The following is a 24,339-nucleotide window of genomic DNA, read 5'->3' on the forward strand; positions in this document are numbered from 1 at the left end:
CAACCCCCACACACACACACACACACACACACACACACACACACACACACACACACACACTTCCTGTACCGGTCCCTCACCACAATACAGTACTTCATGTTTTAAGTGAGTTTGCTTGGGGACCTTAAGGAGTCTGTGGGGGGATTCCAGGGACCCTTAGCAAAAATAATAAATTAATTTCAATTTTAATCAGTGTTATTATATATATTTATATAGTCGTATCTTCCACTTTCATCACCCACATACAGTGTTTTGAGTTGCACAAGTTAATACCAAATCAACAGAGAACATTATACCAAATCAATAAGAATGTTTATATATATCAAAATTAGAAATCTTTAGCAAATCCTAATGAACTAGAGTAAGCCACTGATGTGGCCAAAAAGTACAAGTAATGCTATTAAAGGAATGTTGTTTGCAGCCCCATGTTGGCCTCAATCTCCATCTTTTTGTAAAAGACTGTTGCTCTTAAATCTTAGTAGAACAATGTAAAATCAGGGGTATTAATAAAAATTGAAACAAAACGGCAAACTTTTATTGAAATAAAAATGAAACTAAAAACTATTTCTTATCTGAACTGAAAAAGTTTTTGTCTTTGATTGCCAGAAAATGAGAAACGTGTGCAGTGTGCGGCATCAAAGAATGACCACAAATGTATCACTGTTGCTTGGCTAGAGTCGTAAATATTAACTAGTTTTACCTGTGAATAGAGAAAATTATTTTAATTTCTCATTCGTATTTATTTATTTATTTTTTAAACCCAGTAGAAGCAGGACGGCAGGGTAGACTTTATGGATCACACTTTCCTCCCCCTCACTGTTCTGCTACTGTTTCTGTAGTCAGACTACCCACCTCTCTGTGTGTGTGTGTGTGTGTGTGTCTGTGTGTGTGTGTGTGTGTGTGCGCGCGCGCGCACGCGCGTGCGTCTGGTGGACCACTCAGTATGTCTACTGTGCGAACACACACACACACACACACACACACAAACTGCCACTCAAATCACATCCCACTCTCTCTGAGTCTGTGTTTTCAGTTTAACTGTGGGAGAGAGACAGTTGGAAGACATGAGTGATGCAGTGGTTTTTATTGTGGAGACGAGGATCAAGTAGCTTGGACAGTACCAGTGTGCCACACCATCCCGCTCCACTGTTAACATAAACACAATAAGAGCAGGATTTACCAGTACAGAACAGTAGGCATGTTTTGGTACTACTACTGAAATGTTTAAGAGAAACCAAGAGCTCACACAGCAATCTAGCTGCTTGTTGAAAAATGTACTGTTTAAATCCCTTTCTTAATATAGCTGTAAAAACAAAGCCCGAAGCACAGTGTTTTATTGAAACTTTTACAGAGGTGATCACAAGGGTACAGGTCTGTGCAAGATGGATACTGGTAAGAAACTTGGGTGCTTTGGCATAATGTGGAGGTCATAATGTGGCGCTGATTTGTGTCATGACAATGGGAGTTATAATGAATATTTTTGAATGTGACCAGTGTTGCCCCATGCCAATTAAAGTACTGTCCTCGTTGTCCGTATTTTGGTCGATGCAAGCTAAATACAGTCAGGTTCTTGCTGTCTTGTTATAGATGTGTTTTTGTCCCACACATCAATACCCTCCACCCACACTCAACAAAAAGCCATCAAAGTCTGCCAGGCTCAGTTGAATATTTATGTGTACACAGAGATGAGGAAAACTACTGATGCCTGGAGTAACCTCTCTCCAGGCTATTCAAACTCAGAGTGACAGGAAACACGGCAGTCACCCTCTCTCTTGTAGCTGCCTGTGTCTCACCATTCTGTCTCACACATCTAATCACCATCTGCTCAGCTTCCTCCTCGGGCCCTTTTCCTCTGTCAATAGGATAGTGAATAGTTGTTGTTATGTTATATGTTATAATCGGATTCAAGTGTGATGTCGAGATTTGGTATCTCACCGTTTTTTTGCGATGCGTGCGGTATACAGGGAAAAGTATACAGGGAAAATACCTAATTATAGTGATATCATCATACCAGCAACATTACATAAAACTGACACATTTCACTATAGTTTTAGTATTTAGGCTGTATCTGAATATGACACAGACATGAAAGAAATTTTTTTAAACATTTTAGCAACTACATGTGGAGACAGCGGAGGCCACATGCACTAAATGGTCATAGCAGAAACCCAATGTAGGCTATAATTATGTTATGTCAATAATTTAACAGGTGAAGGGCAGTATTTTACTGGTTCTCTCTCTCTCTCTCTCTCTCTCTCTCTCTCTCTCTCTCTCTCTCTCTCTCTCTCTGTTTATAATGAAAAGAATATCCAACATTGTAGTATTGATGGCCATATCCAAGGCAGGCTCAATGTAGACATATAGAGCTGGCAGTAGCAGCGACGCAGCGGACATGCATTGCGTGTGATTGTGTGATTCGGAGCAGTTTAGCGACACACACACAAGGCTGCAGTGCGTCTCAAGTGTAATCAAAGCGGTGAAATGGCGGTCAGACTCTGCAGCAGGGCAGACTGTGCAAAACTGAAAAAAAAAATCCCCATATTATGAAAAATATTGCATATGGCGGGAAATATCACCATATTTGACATTATTGAATATAAGTCAGAGTCTATTCATAGGTATTTTTTTATTTATTTGATACTTAAGCTGTAGAATGGCTAAAGCTGCTTTCGAACTTGCAGTGTTAGTAGTATGTGATCTGGAACAATATCACAGTTTGAGTTTGAGGAACTTGAACATGTTCCAGTGAATTATGACAGTAATCGAGACCAAACTGTCCACTGGTTTGGCAAGAGGGAACCTTTTCTTTGTTGTTGTTGTTGGCAGGTGACAAAATACAGCCAAAGTATGAATTTCCTTAGATTTGTCAGTGATTATGTGAAAGTTGTGCCTTCTGCTTTGCAGCTAGAGGTTCATCGTAGCATGACGCCTTATACTTTGTAGCACTCTCAGTATTAGTGCCTTATTAGGCTTTATTAGGCCTCTGTGAAACTCAGTGGAAATCAGAATAATTGTCTGTGTCTCTGAGCTTGATAGCAAGTTGTTAGTGTGTCTGTGATGCTATGGTCTCAGCGTCTCAGGTAGAAACCAGTTTATTCAATACGTAGACTCTGTCCCTTGCTTTCCTCAGATTTCCTTCCTCAGTGGTTGTGGGACGTAGAGAGGAATGGCATGTTGTATTACCAAGGGCGTCATCTCTGCCCTCCATCACCCCCTCTCTTCTTTATTATACTTTTCCTCCTTAATTTTCCTTGTAATATTTCGCAGCTTCTTCTTCCTCTGTTTTATTTGTCCCTATCCCCTCTTCCATCACTGCAGTTTTCCTCTTTTATTGCTTTCTTCTCTCCTCTTAGTGCTCTCTAGATCCCCACCTCAACCTCTGAACACTGTTTTCCACTTCATAATCATGGTCGTCATCTTATTCTACCCCTGTCTTTTCTCACGCAGAGACAGTTAATAAATTAATCCTGGCATCCATATGGGAATGAACACACTACAAATGTAGCACACACACACATATGCAGTTATTTTCAACACACACATGAACACACAATCCTGGGTGGGCTGACATCTAATAGTTGTTGTTTGAGGCACCTTAAGGAGACAAGTTAAATAAGCTTCAGTATAATGCTAATAGAGCATCACAACTATTGTTTTTTAAAGATATGAAAATATTACAAGGACAAAAAATGAACAGCTGTCAGGGCTAATTTCAGTTTAAGTGAACCGCAATCTCCAACAATCACAATAAGTAACACCTTTTACTCCGTCTTTGTGTCTTCATTTACCCCTGTCCACAAATATCGATGCAAGGAAAACCCTCTTCCTGTCCGAACCCACATAGTTTGACCTTGTGTGAATCATATGCAGTGGTCTCTTGTGTTTAAATTCTGACAAGAAATTGTTGTACTGCATTCCTGAGACAGTTGTTGTATGAATCATACAGTATGGTCTGTGCTCATAAAGAGGTTGGCCCAACTTTACATCAGGTAAAGCACGTGCAGATAAAATAAGCAGCCATATGTCTACCTAATGAGTCATATGGGAATGACTTTCCTGTGGTATGATATTACACCTGACTGTACCTAAATTAAACTTCAGTCTGAATGCTTCCTATATGAGTATTACATTTACTTTGTGACTCAGACTTTAGATGAGCTTGTCTCCCTCCGGCTTATTTTCTCCCTGTTATTTCTTTATCCCTCCCTGCATCCTTTGCTCTCTGCTTCATATCACCTTTCTTGCTTGGTTTCTTCCCATCTAAACCCTCCAACTGTTCACTATAAGGCAGCTTGCCTCCCCCTAAAAACTAATTTAGCTTATTCCCCATGTTCTTTCTTAATTCTTGTCTCTCTGCATGTCACCTCCTATCCATCTCTGGCTATTTCTGTCAGTATGTTGTCAGTATACTATGGCAGCTTCTTCTGGTGCACACCGATACAAAGTAGCTGGCAGTATCTGGCCTCTCATGAATATGTAGTTCTGGGGTTGTGTTGTGTTGAGCTTGTAATTTACATACTGCTCTGACTGGACAGTTGTTTTCTGATGTCTCCGCCACCACCAGACACACCAACAATGCCATCAATTTGTTTCCACGTTTTTCTTTTTTATGTTGCAGTAACTTGTCAAAGACACGTCATAGAGCCGGAAGCTGGAGACCTCAACAATCAGCTTTTCCTCCATTTTGTTTAAAGTTAAAAGAAAGTTTAAAGGTCCTTTGCGTAGCATAGTTTTAAAACAACTCTTTCCCTCTCTTTCCCTTGGAATCAAGAAGATCTTAATTGGCTTTCGCCTGGCTGTCATTAGCACTGCTTTTGAGGATATATGCATAAAGCTGAGCCTATCTCGGCTTTCCCCTTTGGGCTAAGTCCACACTACAACGTTTTTGTTTAAAAACGCCTCCCTTCCACACCACTGAAAACGGAGACTTTTGGTAACGCTGCTGGCCCTGTTTTAATTTGAAAACTCCGGGGTTGCGTTGTAGTTTGGACAGGTGAAAACTGAGACCTTTGGAAACAATGATGTAGACACCCCCAGTCCCTCCCTGATTGGGTCTTATGAGCATCGACTACCATTGTTGAAAGCAACATGGATAATGAATTACAAGCGTTACTGACCTTGTTGTCTTTGCTAGCAGCTGTTGTGCAGTTATATTCTGCATTTTAACACTGCAGCTGTCTTTGCTGTTCCTCGTTCGTACTATTTTTTGCAACTTATGAACTGCAGAGGAGACAATCTGCTTCCTGTTTACACTGGCGCGCACATGCCCAGTGAGATCGTTTTCGTTTTAAATTGCTGTTTTAAAATAAAAATGTGGTAGTATGGACGTGGTGTCATTTCTGTTACAGCTTTTTGAATCCGTATGTGTGATAGGATTGCATGATCTTATCCATAGTCAGATCATCCCATCTTCACACTGTGAAAATGCAGATAGCTGATATGATTCTAGTGGTGGTGGTGGTGGGGCTTACATTACCCTATAAGCAAGTGAGAAAAAGCGACCAAAGAGAAAGAGAGAGATACCCTGAGTGATGACAGTAGGATGACGAATACATTTTATGGCTATGTTAAGAGTAAAGAAAGTTGTCATCACAAACAAAGCATTAATGAATTACATTCAATAATCCGATCGTTCCAAATATTCAGGGAGGTGCATAGAACAGCTGTTTATTGTCCTCTCTCTCTCTCTCTCTCTCTCTCTCTCTCTCTCTCTCTCTCTCTCTCTCTCTCTCTCCCTCCCCTTGATGACTGTCCCTGACGTGTTCTGTCTATCGATCTCCTCTGCTCTGTTTAATGTGTCAGTGTTGCAAGCATTGATTACATGCCGGAGATGCCTACATGAAACTATGGCTGGACAAATGACATCTAATATTAATTTAATACTAGAAATAATCATAACAAATATTTTACAACGTAAGTTAATACATTAATGATGATCGTCAGTGACCGTCAATCTCCCACAATCACTGACTACAGTTAGTTTACTCTTGTTTGCCACCAGGGCTTCTTCAGTTGATTTGGTATGGACTGAAACTAAAAATTGAGAAATTGAAAAATTGATTGATTGAAAGCGTTTTCTCAAATCTGACATTTTTATGTTTTGTATCACCTTCTGATACATGCAAAATTTACTATGTGCACACTATGAATTTCCAAACTAAATTCTGGTCTACTTTGCTCATTCTTTTATCCCTCCTCTTCTCTGCTGTCATCTCCTCTTATCTCTCCCCGCCATCCCTGCTACTCCTTGCTCAGTATAAACACTGTGTCACTGCCAGAATATCATCACTGTCAAAATTCTCTTGTTCAAATTAACTTCCCCCCTTTCGTTCCCTCCCTCTGCTTTGCCATATTTCTCTCCCTTTCTCCCCCTCTGCCGTCTGCGTTCCACAGATTTGTGACTCTAGATAGACCTCTCTTCCTCTCCTCACATTCCTCCCTTCCTCCTTCTCCATTCCTCCGTAGATTCTCCATATGAACATTTTGTCTTTACCTTCTCACCCCTCTCCAACTCAGCCCTCCCCCTCAATGTAGTGACTACGTTCCACTCCACAGTCCTAACTCCAGTTTGTTGGCGTCTCCTCTGGGAGAGAGGAGGGCGAGAAGGAGGGGGGAGTGTCAGCTGTAGACTGCTGGCCTCTCAAATGAATGACATAATTGGCATCCCGAGCATTCACTGGGCTGGAGAACGGCTGAGGATGGGAGGCTGGGAAGGAAGTGCAGTGCAGATTAGAAGCCCAGTTTGGCAACATTGCCCAATTTTAAACACCGATAAATGCTAATTCACACCACGCCATCATTATTTTTTTGCATTGTGTACTTGAAGCAGTAACATAAAGTTGGTCACGTACACACAGTGTGCTTGACATTTTGCCAACATGTATTCTCTGTGTACTAGAGAGTGAGCAAGCCCGCTAGGGAGGCGTGAGGAGGGGAAGAGGAAGTACTTTTTTTAACCATTGAACAATGCTGTGAATGAGAAAGCATGGGGCTGTAGCAAGAGTCATAACGGGGGCAATGGGGAAGGATGTGGGCCTTCCCTTTTTGAATATGAATGACTGTTACTAATGACTGGGGATGTCATAGGATGTGTAACTTTGAAATCAGTTAGTTTCAATAAATGTAGATGTTTTCTTGCTCGAGAACTGTGAAGAAATGTACGTGTATATGTGTATAGTGAAATGCATTTTCCAGGTCTTGAAAAGTTTGGAAATTGCTTAAAGAAAACTGCAGAATATAGCTTTTCATCCAAATACACACATAACAGCCTTTTCTATCACCCTGAAAGATTTTTCTTTTTTTTCCCCTTGTGGCTTTTTCAGGCTTTCTAAGACATCAGACATTTTAAGCGACCCCGGACCACACTGTTTACCATGTTAATATTTGCCTACTCCTCAGTTTTATGGACATAAATTTGTGATGATTACACACCAGCAAGCAATAAGCAGGGATATTATCCCATCATAGAATCACAATTTCAGTTTGACTTATACTTTACTTAATTTTGGCTTTATTGCCAAAAATGTAAAGGAAGCTATTGATACCATTTAGATCACACTGTTACTTTTAAAGCAGGTTGTATTTTTATTACTTTAATTACAGTTTAAATCAAGACAGAAGCAGGCATGAGTACTTTTCAACTTTCTTGGCTGCAATATACTACGCTGTATTGCAGGCGGAAAATATGAAATGTGAAAATTGGCTTGTTCCCCTTACATTAAAACATGTGAACTGAGTGAACTGAGCTACACGTAATGTCCACTGGAAGCAGCTGCATTGTGTTCCTGCTTTACTGTGCCTGTAGAAGCTGATGGTCACAATGTGTCATTGTCCACTAGACATGCAAAGTGATCAGAAGTCTTTTGCAGTAGCTGGCCCATATACTTTAGGTACACCTGTGCAGTCTCATTCTCTGTAATAACTTGTCCTGAAACCAAATAAAAATGATCCTAGTTTCTACTCTACTCACTACTCCAAAACACTACTTTTCAAAACAGCGCCAGCATCCATACTCTGCAAAGGGACGCTGAGGCAGCACGGCTTTACCGTCCTGTCATTGTAGTGCTGCTGGAGAATTAATTGAACAAATGAACCACAAAATGGATCTACTTGACCGTGGACTTGGCAGTGCACAATTGTGCAATCATCTACTGGACAACAACTCCTTTGGTCTTGGGCAGAGCAGCCCAGCTCTGTGGTTTGATAATGTTAACAGAGAGTGCAAGAGGTGAGAGGCATGCTGGTGGTTCAGTGGACTGTACAGTGCAAATCATACACTTTTGTGAACTTGAATACAGCTCATGTCCTTTGTCCCTTTTTTTTTTTTTATAAGCAAATTATTATTTTCCCACAACATTGATGTTACAGTGCCAGGATCTGCAGGAAGCTTTACAGACTTTATATTCACTTTAACTACACTTCTTTTATGCCATGACACAATCAACCATCATTACAAAAATATTTTTTTCTAAAATACAATTTCCATTTTCATTTTATTTTCCAATTTGTTTAGTTTAGCTGTGATCTTTCACAATTGTTCTTGTCACACAACTCCCGCAGTGCTCATCTCTTGTGTGTGAATAATGCCACCATGAATGAATGACAGTTTCATGTCACAACATTTGTTCTTTTTTAAAAAGAATGTTTCATTTTGTGAATTCACCTGCTCTTATATCTTTAAAAGCAGAGTATCAAGCTAAAAATACTGGAGCCATCAAACAGTGCACTCTGTTAGGATTTAAAGGATTTGAACATCTGACTCATCCTGCCCCCTACCCCTTTTCTCAACAAACAGAGTGAGGCGTTAAGCAGCCATTGCAAATGGCAATTTGGAGTCTCTCTTGAGAAAACAAATGGGAATCCCCTGACACCCGCCTGCCCCTGTCTGTTTACGACCTTTCACCTTTTGACCAGAACTAATGTCAACCTTCAGCCTGACCTTTGTATTCAGACAGACGGAGACGTTACAAAGCTCCCACCCCTCTAACTGCCTCTCTTTGAGGTTAGAGGAACATTGTGCTTGTTTTATAATGACTACTAAGGGATTTGCTTTTAGTAACTCACAATATAATTATCAAACATCACTGAGCAGTGATTTATGTAAATTGCAGTATGCCATCAGTTGGACTGTGTTTATATTATAAATTTTATAAAATATATTAATACAGTACAAAATACAAAATATATTTATTTTTATATAAACATTAAAAAATATATATTGTTATATTGTAGCACATAAAGACCTTGTCACAGTGAAGAATTATTATTTATCTCAGTGATGGGAAATCAGACTGTCAACTGGTCTCTTTGGTGTCCTGTCTGAAAAACATTAAACTGTCATTTAAAGCCTCTGACTCATCATGTGGCACTTATTTTTATTATTTTATGCCATGCTGGTGGCTGGACATATTCAAAGGTACTGAGACTTCAAAAATTGTCTCTTTTCTTTTATATTCTCTTTTTTCTCTAGTTTTCAAATGTAGGTTTGCATGCTCAACAAAGGTATAGGCTTAAATGGTACACCACCACTTCTCCTTGGGATAGAGCGCTATGACCTCTAAAGCCTAAGGACATATTGTCTGGGTCAATGACAGGGCACTGTCTGTCTCCATGTCCCTTAGCTACCAGACAGTGGTAAAGCCATTATCCTCTATGTTAGTTTCTTAGATGGATAGGCTTGGTTGGTGTGACTGTTAGTTTGATTTATGGCTTGTTTCAGACTGAGGAATGGGGTAACTCACCTACAAATGGTCCCAAAACAGCAGCTGTTTCAAATCCTTTTAATAAACAATGCAGCAAAGTTGACCCCTTTTTGACCCTTTAACTACTATCACAGATTGGTTTAAGATGACGGCAACTTTGGGTGGTCGAATGACGAAATGAGCAATTTGGCGTGAAAAGCTGTAGTTTATGTAAGCTCTTAATAGGTTCCTTTTCTTCTAGAAGCTGATTTTTTTTCCCCCAGTTGAATATTCACAGACATGCACTGTGAATATGAGTACAATTAGATTTTGACCAAATATGAGAAATATGTGGGTTTTATTTGATTAAGGAAATACAGTACTGTGAAAAACATTTATGGACTAAAAATGAGTATGCTTTCAAAAATACTACCATGAATATTTCTTTATCAGTTGCCTTCATGCAAAGTGGAGTAAACAGAAAAAAACAAAATCAAATCAATACTTAGTGTGACCACAGTTTGCTTGTGTCAGTGTCTCCCCATGTAATCTCACACTGACCTGATGATATTGAGATACATTCGAGCTCTGTGGGAGTCATGCCATCTGTTGCAGGTCGTCTTTTTGACTGGTATTATCATGCAGCATGTGTCTGAATTTAAACATCTAAAGTGGCTAAAACCTTTGCACAGTACAGCACTGTATATCTGTCATATTATTGTTGGACTGAAATGCTGTACATGCAAGGGTTCGCCTTGTTTGAAAGTGAGAACACAATTTGGACTCACCAACTTTAAAAACGGTCAAATGTTTAGAAAGTGTTACATCAGAGCAAGAGAAGGTAGAAACCAGCCTAGTCCATCTTGATTCGGTAAAGTTACAGGCATTGATATTTCCACCAGTATCTTAAACGCAGAGGGAAGATCAGCTTCCTAAATCAGTTAAGAACTTGTGAGACCATGTCAGTCCTATAGTACGGGTTTGCGTATGAGTAGTGACCAAATACAAAAGCTGTAATTATAACTTTAGGATATTACTTAGCTTATTTTAGGCCTCTCATTTTGAACCCATAGTGTGCTTTAACAAGTGTAGTAAAAGTAAGTAAGTAAAATAAGACAAAAAGGTTACTCAAATGTTCTAAGAAACCTTCCCAAAGATTTGAAATGACTTGCAATCCTTTTATCAGACAGTTGTCATCAGGCAATGTCTTTGCAGAAATATTTAGGGAGGTCGATCTGTGAATGGTGGTGTTCTGCTCCTCTCCTTAGTTGTTTGCAGGATACTGGTGTGCATCCTTATTTATAATCTCTCTTATTGCTTAAGTGGGTGTTAGTGGTAGAGATGATGATCCACAGACAACACAGGGCAGCTTCACCCCTGGGCCTCCCGGTCGTTTACTGATTCCTAGTTGACCTAGCTTTCCATGTTAGGATCTGAATGAGTTTGGTCCTCTGCCAGCTCTGGGTCACCATGGCCTGCCTGCTCACGTGGCAGCTATTCAACACTATTGGATACCCACAGGGTGCCGAGATGAGATTTGATTCCTCATTGATGCTAGGATCCACAGTGGTGGATTCTGCATAAGCCCAGATAAGATTATCAACATATTTAGCCATGTTTATCTAAATCCTGGTGGGGCTACTGTAAAATGATTTTGAAGTCTGTGGGGGTGATATCAGCTATAATACTTAAATAAATAAAGGTTTTCAGAAAATTTCTCAGACCATCTTTGTTTTCCAAATATGCAAAGTCTAAGAACCCTATATGAAGGCTCTGACAGGGTAATTGAAAAAAGGTCTCACAAATACATTACATTGTATTTAGTCCACTTCTTTGCTTTGTTAATAACATATATACACCCTGTATAATCTTCTGTATTAGTTTAGAGACCATTATAAACTACTTAAATCATTTTTTGGAAGCTAAACTAGGGCTTGAAAAAATTATATTTTACAGTTTCTTAGAAGCGAAAACTTCCATTTCCCTTTGTTCGCTATCCAACTCAGTTTTAGATGGCAATTAGAACAAACACAACCTATTTTTTTATTTCTTGTCTGTTTTTAATTTCTCTCTGCACTTTCTCACAGTATTCATGGCAACGCTTTAGCTGTTTCAGTTCACTCCTGAAGCTTTGTAACACGCAAAGCCAGTGATTTCTTCAGTTGCACTTCCATCAGTCCGTCTATAATGCAGACGTCTTGTGTGAAGTACAAGCAAGTACAAATCAACAGAACATTATACAGCAACTGTTTGATAATTGATTAATCATTTAATTTTTCCAGAAAACATTCAATGGTTCCAGCTTCTCAAATGTGATGACATGTTGCTTTTCTTTGTCATATATGACCGTAAACTGAATATCTTTGGGTATTGGACTGTTGATTGAATAAAACAAGCATTTTCAATACATCTCTTTCAGTTTTGGGAAATTATAACTGGCATTTTTCACTCGTTTCAGACATTTTACAGACAAAATGATTAATTGAGAAAATAATCTTCGGATTAATCTATAATGAAAGAAATTTTTAGTGTCAGCCCTAATGCTAATAGATGCACACACACCTGCGAATGGCTTTATCTCAAACTTTGTTGGGACATACATGCTGATGATATGCTCAGTAGCTTGGTGCCTTGCTTTTTTTTAGACAGGCTAATTTAGCTCTAATTAAGAAAGTCATCAGTAATTTCATGATGTACCTTGTAGAACTGGGAATTTTTTTTCAGCACAATTTTTGTGGTTCCCAAATCATAAAACATTGCTGATTGTTTTTATCTAGAACTTTGTCATTACTGCTTCATTGTGTAATTTATGAATCTATTCATCATCATCAGTAGCAGCAGCCTGCTGTGCCTGGCAGCACAGTTGGTGAGAGGCAATTGATAACAATGAGAGAGGCTTTTCTCTCTGTGGTAATTGTGGCTGAGACAGTGGAGCAGTGTGCAGGTTAATCCCTTAATCTTCATTAGCATAGTTTGGTAACCAGAGAGCCAAGTACATTCAGTTCAGCATGGTGGCTACTTACCAGTGTTGGCTCTTGAGTGTGGTGAGCATCCACAGCGCATCAACTGTACATTTATCAGAAGTATTGGGATTGTTTAATAGTCAGGGTTTCTTTTACCTCTAAATTACCGTCCACATCCTCAGTTTGCTCATTGACTCTTTTGAATGAAGTGAGATGGCATAGAGGTTAAGTCTGAATATGAGGCTAGTAATTTAGGCTTTTTTGAGACAAGACTGAGCATATTCCGTTGCCATAGAGTTGAACAAAGAAATATAGTTGGCTAGAGTTAAAATCTTATCTGAATTTAATATTCTCATGATAATATCATTCTACTCTCAAGCCAATCCCTGTTTAGTCTCCAAAAAATTAAGGCCTTTGTCAAGTATGCTAAATGTCATACTGTGGGATTCAGGTTTCTCAGTGTGAGTAATGTCAGGAAATCAACCATAAATACACTGATTTAGGAGCAGTTTGTCATTTCCTGGAGCCTCTGGTTATTGCAGTTTATATCAGAAATGAATTAAAGCCATGCTCTTTGTCACCCAGTTTCACAGAATGAGCTCAGATTTACTCAATCACAACATTTTGTTATCACTAAACATCTGATACTATTATACCCTGGAATCCATGTGTACAAAAAAGGTGTGTTTAGGCTAAGGAAAATGACCTATTTAAACTTTGGTGGCTGATTTTGTTTCTGAGATTCTCTGCCCACAAATGTTCCGCCAAGATTTCAGGACTCTGTTTCTCCTGTTTTTCTCCTGTCTGCCAACAACATGGTGTCCGTTTAGTCCCACAGGAGGTTTTTCTGGCTGCCTCTGATTTGGCCTGTGCCCATACTGTCGGCTTTGGCAGTGTAATTTCCCCTGACAAGCTGATGGTTAGTGTTCATTCAGTTGGCCCAGTCAGTGTAATTTGGTTTCTGTTGAGATCGTCTGTTCCCATGTTGTGATTCTGTCTGATGTGTCTGACTGTGTCATTTTGGTCACTGTCAAGGTCTCCACATTGAATGGGTGTAATGTGAGGTTGGTTTCCCAGACCTGTCCATATATTTTATGAAAGTGTTGCTTGTTTCTCCTTCGTGACAGAATCACACACTTTGACGTGATCTGTTGTGTAAGCTATGTACATGATGTGCCCAACACAACACTGTTTTTGCTTCATGTGCTTGAAAGATGCGATAATAACAAAGCCTCTGATATAGGAATGTCACGATACCAGAAATTTGGTTGTCAGTACCTATACCAACTAAACGATTCTCAATACCAAATGTGACACCACAGCAGAACACAGAAAACAACAGTGCCTGCACGCACGCACACATACATGCGCATGCACACACTTCCACTTAGTTAGTGTGCAAGCAGTAGTTTAAATTGACTAACAAGCTGACAGACACGTTGTGTGAAAATATTTATTTAAAAAGTCAATTTTATATTGTGACAGGCTGAACAGAAATGACTGTAGCTGATAATGTTGTGAGCACCCAGCTCACGTTATAAGCTCTCGCTATGTTAGCCTAAACACGCTTTTGGTCTGTTTCCTTCTTTCATTTGAAATGCTCTGTGGCACCATTTGCTTAGTGGCTTTTGGTTGTCCAAAACATGTCCCAGATGATCTACGTCAAATACAAAATATCTCCATACACCAGTCTTGGAGTGTTTTTTTTTTTTTTTTTTATTCCAGAAGTCCCGCACTTGATATTGCCATTCCACACATTGTTATTATTGTTTACTGGACGTCACACTAGAATGCTTGTAGGTTTACTATACTGCCCTTGTCGGTCCTGGAAGAATCACATCTCCACTACCTACAACACCTACGGTACTGTAGAAAAACAAGTACTGTTCTCAGATATTTGGCATTGACTTGGGACTGATTGGTTCTTGTGACATCTCCACTCTGATACGACAAAGAGGTTTTGTTATGAATTGTCTTTCTAGGACACATAGTTGAGATTCCAGCCATGTTTTTTGTTACATTGTGGGCTAACGTAACCTGTTTTCTGTTTGCTGACATGATTTTTAAATTAATAACGAGGCTAGTGTTTTGCAGAATGAAGTAGTGAATGCATTTTACTTATAATATATTACTTATATGAAGCTAGTCAGACTACATTATGCCTGTGTCATGATGGACAAAAAGTTGATTGAGCTCAGTGACTTTCTGTTACATAGAATATTCATAGCCCTTATCTTATGTCTAAATAAGGCTAATGCATGTCAAGGATGTACATCTTGATTTCCAATTTTCAGGCTGATGTAATATCCCTTTACAGCCCATTGAGCTGCGTAGGCAACTGCAGAGGATCTACATCTTTTGTTTAACATCTATCGAATATCGAATAAGGCAGGTACTCATTTGCCTGATGTCTATGGCCATGATATGGTTGGAAAAGAAAGCGGTCACATGTACCTGTAATAATAATCAATTGGAAGTACTGGCTCATGACCATTAATGGAAAGTAGTGATTATAGAAAATGGATGGATGGGTGGAAGCACTTGCAGAAAGATTGAACAGTTTGTGTGAGTTTTTCTTGACCCCTTTTTTCTGTCTCTTTGCTTAGAGCTTAGTACCACCTCTAGCTCACTGACAAACAAGTGATTAGACCCTTGGTCAGTCTGCTGACAGTCCACAATGCTTATTAAACTCCCTTTCTCGTGTCTTAAGGTCACTGTTGTTTTTGTTATATTCATTGTGTGAGTTTTCTCTACCATTGCCTTGAATGTTGATGCTTGGCCTACTTTGTCTCGCTCCATAACTGTCAAAGGATTGTCTAGCCAGCTCCAAAGAAAGCACTAGTCTGCTTCAGTTCACCTAGGCCCTACAACACACCATGAGGGAGACATTTGGGGAGGGAAATAAAAAAGACAAGAGCAGAACAAACTCAAACACAGACTTGCTGTCTTTCTTTCTCTGTCTCTGCTGAAAGCCATTGTATGTTGTCTGTGATGCATACTCCCAGGGACTTGCTTCATACAGAAAACGGTGCTTGTCTACTCAATATTTTACAAGGAGAAACCCTCAAAACTGGTCTCCTGGCCTGTAATGGGGCAGCGAGGAAAGACAAACCAGTATGTTTGCAAAAAGACAGAAGTAATTACCGAAAGGAACTGCGTCAAATTTTACAGCTAAGAGAGACAGTGATAAATAATGAAATCTTTAGTTGGGCTTTTACTGGAGATATTACCAGAGAGAAACAGTTAGCCTAATCAAAATGTTGGCTGATATTTACACATTACAAATGTAATTGTAAAATAATATTAAAACAGAGGAATATTTTTGAGATATTGTAATGAAGAAGGAAGTGAGGAGTCAAGAAAGCACAAAACAGCTATATAAGCAGACAGAAAGGAATTGATGCAGTAACATGCTGCATGACACACTGATGAGTGAAACACATTTGCTGCCACTGATGTGTTTAATGTAAATAGAAACTTAAGAATAAAGGAAGATGTAATGTCACATACTCTTGAAGTGCTCTTCTTTTGTTTTCTTTCATTTGAAATACTGTATAATTTTCTAGAGTAAATATTATTTGTATATTTGATGACCTCCAAAGTCTTTTTGTGAACAGTGTGTGGCCTTTTTTTTTTTTTTTAATTCTTACACATCTAATATTTAACCTGTCATTAACATCTCTCTGCATTTCTTCTCTTCCAGTCCTTTGTGCAAAGAACCTGGCAAAGAAAGACTTCTTCCGTAAGTAAAGCCTATTTTTACGTGTTGCTATTCTTGTCCCATTCCCCCCCTGTGCATTAGAATGGGCTTTGTCAGCAGTGGCAGCTTGCTGGCTTTTGAAGCCATGCTGTAAATGAAGTCCCTTAGGAGCTGTCTGTCTGTTATACACAGCAGGAGGCCTGGCACGCACAGGGACCCACCGCTAACCTAACTTCTGGTAATAGATACCAGGTCCACTGGCACGGAAGCACTAGACTTAATTAAAAAGGCTTTGATAGAACTGGACTGAAATGACACTTTATTTAGTCCAGCCCATGACCAAATGGCAATTACAAGAGAATACATGCAAATTTCATTTTAAAGACAAGAAGACATTTTAAACTCTGATTTGCATTTTGTTTTAGAAATGTCATAACTACTTAAAATCATCAATTTTATAAGCTTTCTATTAGATCACAAGCTAATGCGAATATAGAGAAGACACTTAGTGAGTATTGGAGGGATGAGCTTGTACTTAGTTTCTCTGTGGTTACTTATTTACAGTTAATAATGTTTAGCTTTAGGCCTTTTCATCAATCTCTGTTTAGGTTATCAGACCAGACGGCCATTCTCTGCCGCTAGCATTAATGTCAGAGGTGATGTATTATTTAGATCCTCTGATGAGACAGTTTCACAAAAGGATACCTTTTTCCAACTCATATCATTTACCTTAATTGCCTGTTATGGCCATGGTAAAAGTACTTAATTGCAACAGTAGCAGGGTGTTTACCCAGTGGGTTGGTTCTCCATTAACCTGGAAGTCATGGATACAGACAATAGGTGGTTCATTTCTGTCTAACACGCACTAACACACAAAAGCACACAACCACAGACAGGGAAGTCCCAGGACAGAATAAGGGTGACTGAACAGGTTTGACTTGTGTGAAGTATCGGTGCCAGGAGGTGTATACTCTGACACATTTGAAATACACATACACACATGCTCAGCCACACGCACCAACAAAAGAAAATTCTAGATAAACACACTAAGAAGAATCACTTATCTGATTTCCACCTGAAAAGATACTGTGAAAGACTCCCTCTCTTTGCTGTGTAAATGTTTCACACAAAGGATTTATAAAGGAGAACATTTTCTTAACAGTACTCGCTTCTCATCTTTAGATAACTTATATTCCTATTTTTCAAATAATCAGATAAAGTACGAGGGGTTTGAAAAATACTCTTATATATGACCAACCTGTTTAACCAGCCTGTCCTGAAATAAGCTTTGATAATGTTAGTTACATTGACAAAAAACCAAAGTCCACAAAACAAGATGCTTGTTTCATTAGACCAGTAGTTTTCTTTCTAGCGTTCACGCCGCTCTCAGGCTGACACAGTAAAATGTGCGTCTACAGTCAGACTGAATGGACCATTGACCAAGTTTTCATCCCAACCTGAGATGAATTCAGGTCAGGCACCACTTGGCTTTGGTCAATAATACATTTTTCTGTTAGAGATGTAAATCAAATTTAATGTTTGACAGCGTTTAACAGACTCTCCCATTAGTCTTAAAAAAGCAAGAGAGCTTGCAGGGAGAACTGAAAAGTAACTTTAATAGGTACTTATAAGTAAAGAAATTGTGTGTAATTTTATGGTTGCGAGTTAAGTGTATGCAAATACAGTTACCAACTCAATTCTCTATTAATGGTGACTACCAGAGATAAACTTGTGACTGCAATCTCATAAATGGGTCAGAAAAGCAGTTAAACATGTCACAAACATTGTTTCCTCCATTTAAGGGCTATTGGTGATTTTACTAAGTTTGTAGACATGCTAAACAAAACCACTTCACTTGTCGCCGTCTACTTTTACAGGGCTGCCAGATCCCTTTGCCAAAGTGGTGGTGGACGGTTCAGGACAATGCCACTCTACAGATACTGTGAGAAATACGCTGGACCCAAAGTGGAATCAACATTATGATCTGTAAGTCAGCAGGAGTGCTATGGAGTAGTTGTGACATGTTGCTGTATGCCACTTATGCCTCATTAAGAAACAGATAGTGTGTGTGTGTGTGTGTGTGTGTGTGTGTGTGTGTGTGTGTGTGTGTGTGTGTGTGTGTGTGTGTGTGTGTGTGTGTGTGTGTGTGTGTGTGTGTGTGTGTGTGTGTGTGTGTGTGTGTGTGTGTGTGTGTGTGTGTGTGTGTGTGTGTGTGTGTGTGTGTGTGTGTGTGTGTGTGTGTGTGTGTGTGTTTGTTTGTTTGTTTGTGCAGAGTAAGCACCACTTTGATACAGAAACAATAGTTGTCTCAGAAGTGTTGTATTCTGGTTTTGCCCTCTAGTATGTCACCGTGTGCAACTGCCATGACAAGTGTTTCAGGAATGTAGATTTGTTTCTGTGTGTAGAAACACCCGTCTTTAAACCTTGGAGACGCTTTACATGTGAACATGATTGAGATTTTAGACATTCCATACCAGGAGTTTTCTGGTGGAAAACACAACTCGTACTGATATGAATTCTCAAATAACAGACTCTGCCTATTTTGGGTAATGGAGCGTGCATTTTGCACTCCTGAACAATTAATTTGTATAACTATCACACTAATTCAGAGAGCTACTTTATTTTTGTAATCTCTTTCAGGGTGAGTCGCTTATGCCTCTTGAGACTTTTTGTTTCTATCAAGGAAGCTCTCCCTTCTCTTTCAGTCTCAGAAATGTAAATGCAAATCATTTGCATTTCAGATAAAATCTATTAATAATGCAGTGGTCAAAGAAACCAGAAGGGATACATGAGGCAAAAGGTTCTCATACTTGTAGGCTATTGTAGAGTTAAAGCAAAATGTGGTCATTATATTGTCCACTGACCTCAGAACCCAAAATGGCTAGAGCAGGATGAGCATTACACTCCACAAGTGCCTGTATTAAACTATATACTTCATTATTTCACTGAGGCTGTGTGGTGTGGATGTTCCCTGTACTGAGGTCTGTGTCGACAGGCTGTTACAAGGAGTGATCACCCCACAGGACCCAAAGGACCCACTGGCAACTGAGCTTATGTTGTGGTGAGAGATGGAAGGAAGCGGTGGAAAGAGGGGAAGGATCGAGGGAAAAGGAAGCCAGATGTAAAGAGTCAAAGAGAAAGAACCATGAAAGGAATGGCAAATGAAGAATTACAAAAGAAGGAAAGTGAATAGTGACAAGGTGAAAATATGTATGACAGTAGATATCTTGGCCAATCATTCAGGAAAAAAGGCAGCAAATATGATACTATAATTAGAGCTGCCAAGATGGTCGTTCAACAGATGATGAATAGGCAACAATGTTTGATGATCAATAAATCTGAAGAGGAATTTTTGAAGCAAAAATTGCAAAGACTCAGTGTTCCAGTTCCAGTTCTTCTCAAATGTGAATCTTACCTGGTTTTCTGAGTCTTTTGTGGTAGTAAACTGGATATCTGGTTTTGGACTGTTGGTCAGAAAAAACAAGACGTATGAAGTTGTTACCTTGGAACCTGGAGATGGACTTTTTGCACTATTTCCTGACATTTTATAGGCTTAAAAATTCAGTGATAAAATAACAAGTAGATTAATTGATTGTGAAATGAATTTTTATCAGTCCTAATTATAATCCTCCTTCTTCTACAGTTGTGGAGGAATATATGCAGTATGTTTTAAAATACACATGTGACTGTGCTTCTGTCTTGATAATTTGCATGTAACTACAGCCTTTGTGGTCACACACTTTCATTTTCAAACACACACCTGTTTTGCAATGCTTCTTCTCACCTGTCAACATCAACCTCAGATCCCCTCCCTCTTTTACATAATTCTCTTCCCCCTACTGAATCCCCACCCTCTCGGAGAAGTGTGTTCCCCGCCAGCGACCCTGGCCTCTTCCTCTGGTTCAGGAAATGGCTAACATGCCACAGAAAGCAGATGGGAGTGTGGGCTTGGCAGATTGCCAGCTCACCACACCCCCTGTCTTGAGCCGCCAGCTTTAGGAGGTGGGGTCTTTTCCCACATGACACTAATACTTCCAGGGGCTTTGTTGCCCTATACTGCGCATCATAAATACCTTACAAAAATACTACAGTTGATGGCAGAAGATGTTTGAGGGTACATTGACCAAGCCAAATTTATCGAAAACATTTCTAAGTGTTGAAAGTTCATGAACTCATAGTAGTATGTAGGTCTGGTTTTGGCAGGTTTCCTCCTCATGTTTTGCCCTCAGTTTTCTGCCTTTTCAGTACAACCCCTCATATTGCTTTAGTTGCTCCCTCAGCTTTCACTCTATATTAACTGCTGTACATGTGCTGTACAAACCCTGTTCCCTCATGAGAGCCTGTGTTACCTTACCAGTCTTCACACATCCTGCCTGAGCAAGATTTGTTTTTATTTGTCTTTTTCCCCCAGAAATGCTGAACTTGCCAATAGCACGGCTACAGTGAGTTTTTACTGTCCTTGCGGCCATCCACGTTAAAAATACATTGACAGTAGTTGCCGTATTGACTCTTTATCACATCCTACCTACTACAAGCCTTGTACTTCTTAATGGCATACATTCCCACCCCCAGTTTACCAATCAATGTATGGGGTTACTCACTTTTTGATTAGTGGTTTAAGCTGGGGAAGATTTCTCTCTGCTTCATTCCTGTCTGCAGTGAGTTGGCACAGTTAAAGTACGGGCTGACATGGAAGTCAGTGTTAATGGAAAGCAAATGTCTTTATGTTTAGAACTTGGAATAGTTTTGATTGTATAGTATATAGTATTTTGTCTTTGTCTGTGAATGACAGCAAAGGTTCAACCAACTTCAATAGGCGCTTATGCCACATGTGCCTGCATTGCACCCAGAACTTATTGTACTCTGTAAGTGATGTTTTTGCTTAAATCCCTCCAATTTTCCATTTTGAGAGGCAACGAAAGTCTGTGAAAGCGTATGTCCAAAAGTGGAAGAAGAGAACTAAACTGAGGTACTGGGTGAATGTAAGAGTATGGTAACAGTAAGTTTTGAGGGAAGTAAGGAAGAATGCTTTGGCATCAACTCAAGCTACATAAATCAGATCAAGGTACTTGATATGGACAAGCCAGAGCTGTAGAATCTCCACTCTGATTTATTTTTTTCTTTATAGATGTTAACAACTGAAGGCTGTCCAATATTAATATAAAATATATCCAATCTGGAAAGAAATAATATTTTAAATTTCCCATTGTAATGTATGTTCCCTGGCAAAAGAAAGTTGGGGGAAATCTTGCAGGTCTGGAAAGCTAATCTGAATATGGCCCAAGAATTTTTTCCCCTCCAGTGCTGTTGTCTTTAGGATTAGGAATGCTTACCCTTATTTTTGTTGCTGCTGTAACTACCTAGTTGTGTGTGTGTGTGTGTGTGTGTGTGTGTGTGTGTGTGTGTGTGTGTGTGTGTGTGTGTGTGTGTGTGTGTGTGTGTGTGTGTGTGTGTGTGTGTGTGTGTGTGTGTGTGTGTGTGTGTGTGTGAGACTTACTTTAATGGTTCTCCATACATTTGACATAATATGCAGGATAATCCTTAAGGAGTATTTTATTTTTTAATATCTTTGTTGTCATCTAGCAGCTGAGACGTTATCACATGTGCAGACAGCAGTCCTATTTGCCAACAACCATCTACAGAAGACGGGGAGTCACATTCACTTCAGTCTGTAGTTATACTGTGTCCAGATTTTAATCATTGCTGAAAGGTTACTGTACTTTTAGCTGCCCCATCACCACCAATAACAATTACCTTAGTACCTGCAATGCTATATAATGGCACTGTCCTAACACTGTTAGGCTCTGCGGTTTTGATTGAGGAAATAACATATTGGTCTACCTGTTCTCTTGTCATTGTCACTGCTATTTCAGTTCTCCTTTTTTTTTTTTTTGCTTCACACCTCTGCATCACACTTACATTTTAACCTCACAACAACACTGTGTGAAAGCAGGAACACATTAAACTTAGAAGACTATAACGTCCACAGAGAGATGATTTGAGTGGCATCACAGCACACAAAATGCAGTGAAACACATTGAAACATAATAGTACAGTGCTTAGTACATTTGTTGTTCCAAGATAAGAAGAACTTCCTAATCAAGGATGAGCTTAGTTAATATTGGTCTAATCAAAGTATATACTAAGATTAAATAAGACTAAATAAGCTTTTAATTAACTCACCTTATTGGAGGAGAAGATTTAAGCTATCATGGCAGAAATCAGTGTGTTTTTCTTTATTTGTCATCAAATAGTGTTAAATGGTCATATCAACATAATACTAATCAACATGTGCAACAAAACAGATCAGCATCTGCCTAGAGAGACAAAGAGAACGTGCCAAGATTGCAACGCAGCCACTCTCCATCCTGATCAGATTTTCAGACTGTAACTAGAAACTAAATCACTGGACACACAAGATCCACAACCCACACAGGTTGTAATTCAATTTCAGCACAACGATTTGCCAACTTCTGTGATTTGGCTTAAATACTAAACCTATACATTTTGATGTATTCAGTAGGGAAACCCCCACTCTTTGCAGGTGATATAATATAGAGCGTTGCATCAGAGCCAACTGCTAGGCTGTAATTATGTGTGTGTCAATGACTGTACGATTGTGCATTTGAATGTTGAACTCGAACTGTGTATTTACTGCAAGAACTGTCTGGGTGTCAAGAAAGCGGTGGAGTACATCACGGAGACTTCCTCTGTTCTTCAACCAAGACTAGACTGGTCTCAGCTGTGCTAAATCTGCAGACAAACAAGCACATACACAGAAGTTACTTTAAAATCAACTAATCTGCCTCATTACACAGTCTGAAAGTTTACACTGCAAACACTGTGTGCATTGTTCTCATGCTGTCAGGGAGAAGTAGCTAATAAGACATGCAAAATAGAGGTTTAAGATTTTTTGTTTATTTTTACTCAGCGTGTGTTAATGTATTGGAAACTTTTTTGAGTACAAGTTTGTTTTAGCTTATGAGTTAATTTCATTTCCAAGTTTCATTTCCTGTCAATTGATTAAAAAAAATAGTTCTTAGAGGTCTGAGCCCTCCTGCAATATGCGCACAGGCATACACCATGTCTCACTGGATCATTTGAAATTATATGCATAATAACAGTACTGCAAGCTACGTTTCACTTTGCCATCAGTCCTCTTTTCTGTCTTATTGACTTGTTTCACTCCCTCTCTTGCCCCGTCAGATATATTGGAAAGGCAGACTCCATCACCATCAGTGTATGGAACCACAAGAAGATCCACAAAAAGCAGGGCGCAGGTTTCCTGGGCTGTGTCCGCCTCTTGTCCAGTGCCATCAACAGGCTGAAAGACACTGGCTGTAAGTACCTGTTTATGTTTGTGTTTGTGTAAGTGCAGACTCAATGTCTTTGAACAATCACTGAAAAAAGGTCAAGATGTGTGGTCTCTTCATGCTCCCTCTGCATGTTTACTGTAGCCTTTACCCGGAGGTGCCAGTCTGGCTTGTTAGTGAAAGGTGATGGGGAGGCTCCATCCAGTGGTTGGGTGAACCATGTTATCATCTCTCTTTTTTTGTTTTTGTTTAGTTTTTTCTATGTTGTAATATCTGATGTTGATTGTCATGAAAGGTGAAGAGGAATTTATTTGTTGTGAACAAATGCAGACAATAAAGTTGTTTTGATTTTGATTTGGTGTATGCACATACAGAACATCCTGTACTTAGCACACATAGTTAGATAGACAAATGTGTTGGTCAGACCTATTGTCTCCAACAGTAGAGACAAACGTTTTGTCCGGGGACCAGGGTGTCTTTCCTGTGCATCCGTTTTATCTGGCTGTGGCTGTGTGATAGCTAGCTAGCTTGCTGCTACATGTTTCACTCTTTCAACAGTGCTGCTGTTGCTTCTCCAGCTTGTAGCCTGCTGCTGCTCCCATGCCAGCCATTCATTGCTGTAAGATTTATTGCCACAGTACACAAGCAAGTCATGTAGGCAACACATATCAGAAATATTACCT

General features: G+C 39.4%; 1 protein-coding gene across 1 annotated transcript in view; it reads left to right on the forward strand.

The window, feature by feature from the left end:
* Positions 1-24,339, forward strand: part of LOC130166243 (E3 ubiquitin-protein ligase SMURF2-like) — a 62,591-nt gene that overhangs the window by 9,036 nt on the left and 29,216 nt on the right. The window contains exons 2-4 of the mRNA XM_056371713.1: positions 16,347-16,385; positions 18,221-18,329; positions 23,550-23,683. Of these exons, the coding sequence (XP_056227688.1) occupies positions 16,347-16,385; positions 18,221-18,329; positions 23,550-23,683 (282 nt within the window). The remainder of the gene's footprint in view (positions 1-16,346; positions 16,386-18,220; positions 18,330-23,549; positions 23,684-24,339) is intronic.

The sequence above is a fragment of the Seriola aureovittata genome, chromosome 3 (genome assembly GCF_021018895.1).
Source record: "Seriola aureovittata isolate HTS-2021-v1 ecotype China chromosome 3, ASM2101889v1, whole genome shotgun sequence".
In the NCBI taxonomy this organism is placed as follows: Eukaryota; Metazoa; Chordata; class Actinopteri; order Carangiformes; family Carangidae; genus Seriola; species Seriola aureovittata.